The sequence below is a fragment of the Microchirus variegatus genome, assembly GCF_963457635.1.
Source record: "Microchirus variegatus genome assembly, chromosome: 19".
Taxonomy (NCBI): Eukaryota; Metazoa; Chordata; class Actinopteri; order Pleuronectiformes; family Soleidae; genus Microchirus; species Microchirus variegatus.
Genome location: NC_139820.1, coordinates 4,012,690 through 4,015,437, shown reverse-complemented (window position 1 = coordinate 4,015,437; position 2,748 = coordinate 4,012,690). Strand labels below are relative to the sequence as shown.

Genomic DNA, 2,748 nt, shown 5'->3' with positions numbered 1-2,748 from the left:
TATTTTTTTTCTGTTTTTCTGGGTAATTTTTTTTCTGGTTTTCTGAGTAATTTTTTTCCTGTTTCCGTTTTTTTATGCATCTATGTATATATAAATGCAAGGAATGGGTCACCAGTGTGTGCAGTTCCACCAGTGTTTGTGAAATAAATGCAAAATAATGGACTAATGACTGTGAATTCTATCTTATTTTTAATTTAATTAAGGGGATTTTTTTTCCATCTAAAGGTGGCGCCATTATTCTGTAGCATAAATAACGACCCCCCCCCCCCCCCACAGTACAGATTCATTCTAGGAGCAAATATCATTACATGCGGAAAAGTATTTTTTTTTCCCCCCGTTTCCTATTGGTCGCTCCACTCCTCCCTGTGTTATCACGGGTTATATATAAAGCACTTACCTTCCTGCAGAGCTTTGTCACTGGCAACACAACCCACTGAAGGCAGCAAAGATGGTGAGTGGCGTGAAAACCTTAATTTATGGGGCGCTTTTTTTGCATGCATGGACAAATCTGTATTAAATAATAACAAGATCGTCTTATTTGAATTGAAAGATGTTTGGGTAACTTTGATGTTTTTTGCTGTAACCCTATGATGACTTTAATCCTTTAAAATTCACATCATAGCTATTCTAGTAACTCGTATTCCAAGTGTTCTTAAACTAATTTACATATTAACATTCACAGTTTGGACATTAGTAAAGTTGAAATAAGTAACTATATATAAAGTGTATTAAGGCGTGTTCGCATTTAAGGCCTATTTTTGGCATCTAAAAAGTCAACGTGACTCAGATGTATAAAGTTTAACATAACGTAATTATTCTCCAACACTTTGCCCTGTTTTAGTTAATGATAAACTAGAACATATTGATAGTGAGATAGCGGGCGGATAAGACACGACTGGGAAACGTAGACATGGATGGATGATATAGGCTGAGGGTGTGGTCCAGGTATAGAATATAGAATATAGAATATACAACCCGGCCTCTAACCCATCTATATTATAACGCTGGCTGCGTGGGCGTGCGTCCCTTTATGGTTTTACTGTTCCCCCTCGCGATAACCAGATGACACATGAACAAACACCACCTTCCTGTTTCTACCACTTTTACAGCCGCGAATGTAATGATCCGCTCTGGTTGATCATCGACAGGGGACGATAAAACTGTACAACCAGCCAAAAAAAACAACCCTCTTCCTCTTTATTTCAATGCAAACATTGGAATTGAACCAAAAACGAGTGTCAAAACGAAGCCACAGCGTAGGGAAACGATCCCCGTCCAATCTGCTGCTCCACGCTCTCGCTTTACTAGCGCGGTGTTGCGCTTCCACCTTTTGCCTACCCATATAAAGTTGTCGTTTCACAGAAAGTCCACGACATGACGTTCAAGGAGGGCCAGGAGTTCAAGATCCGCATCAAACCCAGCGACGACTGCACCCGGTGAGTTTTTTTTGCGTCGCGGGGGGGTTTGGCACGTGGCCCGACGGAAGTCAACATAGCTCCAACTCTCTTGACCTCATTGTTCCCTTCCCTCTTCGACCGCCAGCTTCTCCATCAACATCGGCCACGACTCGGACAACCTCGCCATGCACTTCAACCCCCGCTTCGACTACGGCGGCGACTCCGAGACCATCGTCTTCAACACCCTGTCGGGGGGATGCTGGGGCGACGAGCTCCGCGAGGGCAGGTTCCCCTTCCAGCGCGGGGAGGAGTGCAAGGTATGACGATGGTGACGTGGAAGAGCTCAAAGTTCAAGGATGTAAGGTGCAGTAAGGGAACATATAGATTACACCCCCCCCCCCCCCCCCCCCACTGCCCAACCATCCTTTTTTTTTTTATTTATGACCCATAATAAAATTTTTCAAAAGTTCTACTTCGGAGCCATATCCTCATAATTCAACGTTCCATGAGATAAGATTGACACTGTTACGGCAGCAAAGACGGTAAAGATAGTAAATAATAAACGTGCATTTTTTCCAAGAAAAAATATAATGACAAGTGAACATGAGCAATGATATACAGAAATATATTGACGCAGGGTTAGGGTTGTCAATATAAACTTTAATTATATGCTTTCACATTAACCACAGGCCCCTGAATTGAAATTAGTTTATTTGGCAACAAAATTGCCAACGAATTAACTAAAGAAGCGCAATCTTACGCTCGAAAGCTGTGATTTTAAAGGGTGAACTTGCGTTCTTCGGGGTCTATCGCGCTTTACACAACAGAAGCCTTAAAGCTGCCTCTGGGTGCGATTAAAGCTGAACGAATATTGTTTTTTGTTATTTTTTAACAGACCATTGGCAAAGCATTTTAGATGTCATTTTGGCTCGAGCTCATAATTCATAACGTCTGCGTCCACAGGGAGGTTAATAACCGGGTCCCTCGGTGCGTCTGTGCTAAGTCGACACCGAGCTAAAGTCTACAATCGTGACGGAGGCTCGTAAAAGTTAACGACCTCAGAAATAGATAAGAAAAGTCTTACCTTGATGTGTCTCTCTGGTGTGTGTGTGTGTGTTGTTTTATTGGGCAATAATTCAAAATTAACCGTCTGACACTGGAACATCATTATTATTTTCCCCCTTTCTCTGTTTTTTTTTTTTAGTTTTACATCAACTTCAACAATGAGCAGTTTTACGTCAAGCTCCCCGACGGCTCCATGATCAACTTCCCCAATCGCCTGGGAGACGTCAAGTACAAGTACTTCGACATCAGCGGCGACGCCAGGCTCGTCGGCCTCAAGATCAAGTAG

The 2,748-nt window shown here is 42.6% G+C and overlaps 1 protein-coding gene across 1 annotated transcript; it reads left to right on the top strand.

Annotated features, from left to right (window-relative positions):
• Positions 1-1,374: 1,374 nt before the first annotated feature.
• On the top strand, positions 1,375-2,748 carry lgals2b (lectin, galactoside-binding, soluble, 2b; the record flags this gene model as incomplete). Its single annotated transcript, XM_083906422.1, has 3 exons — positions 1,375-1,436; positions 1,543-1,714; positions 2,602-2,748. 3 exons carry the CDS (start codon positions 1,375-1,377, stop codon positions 2,746-2,748), a joined length of 381 nt encoding a protein of 126 aa, XP_083762548.1.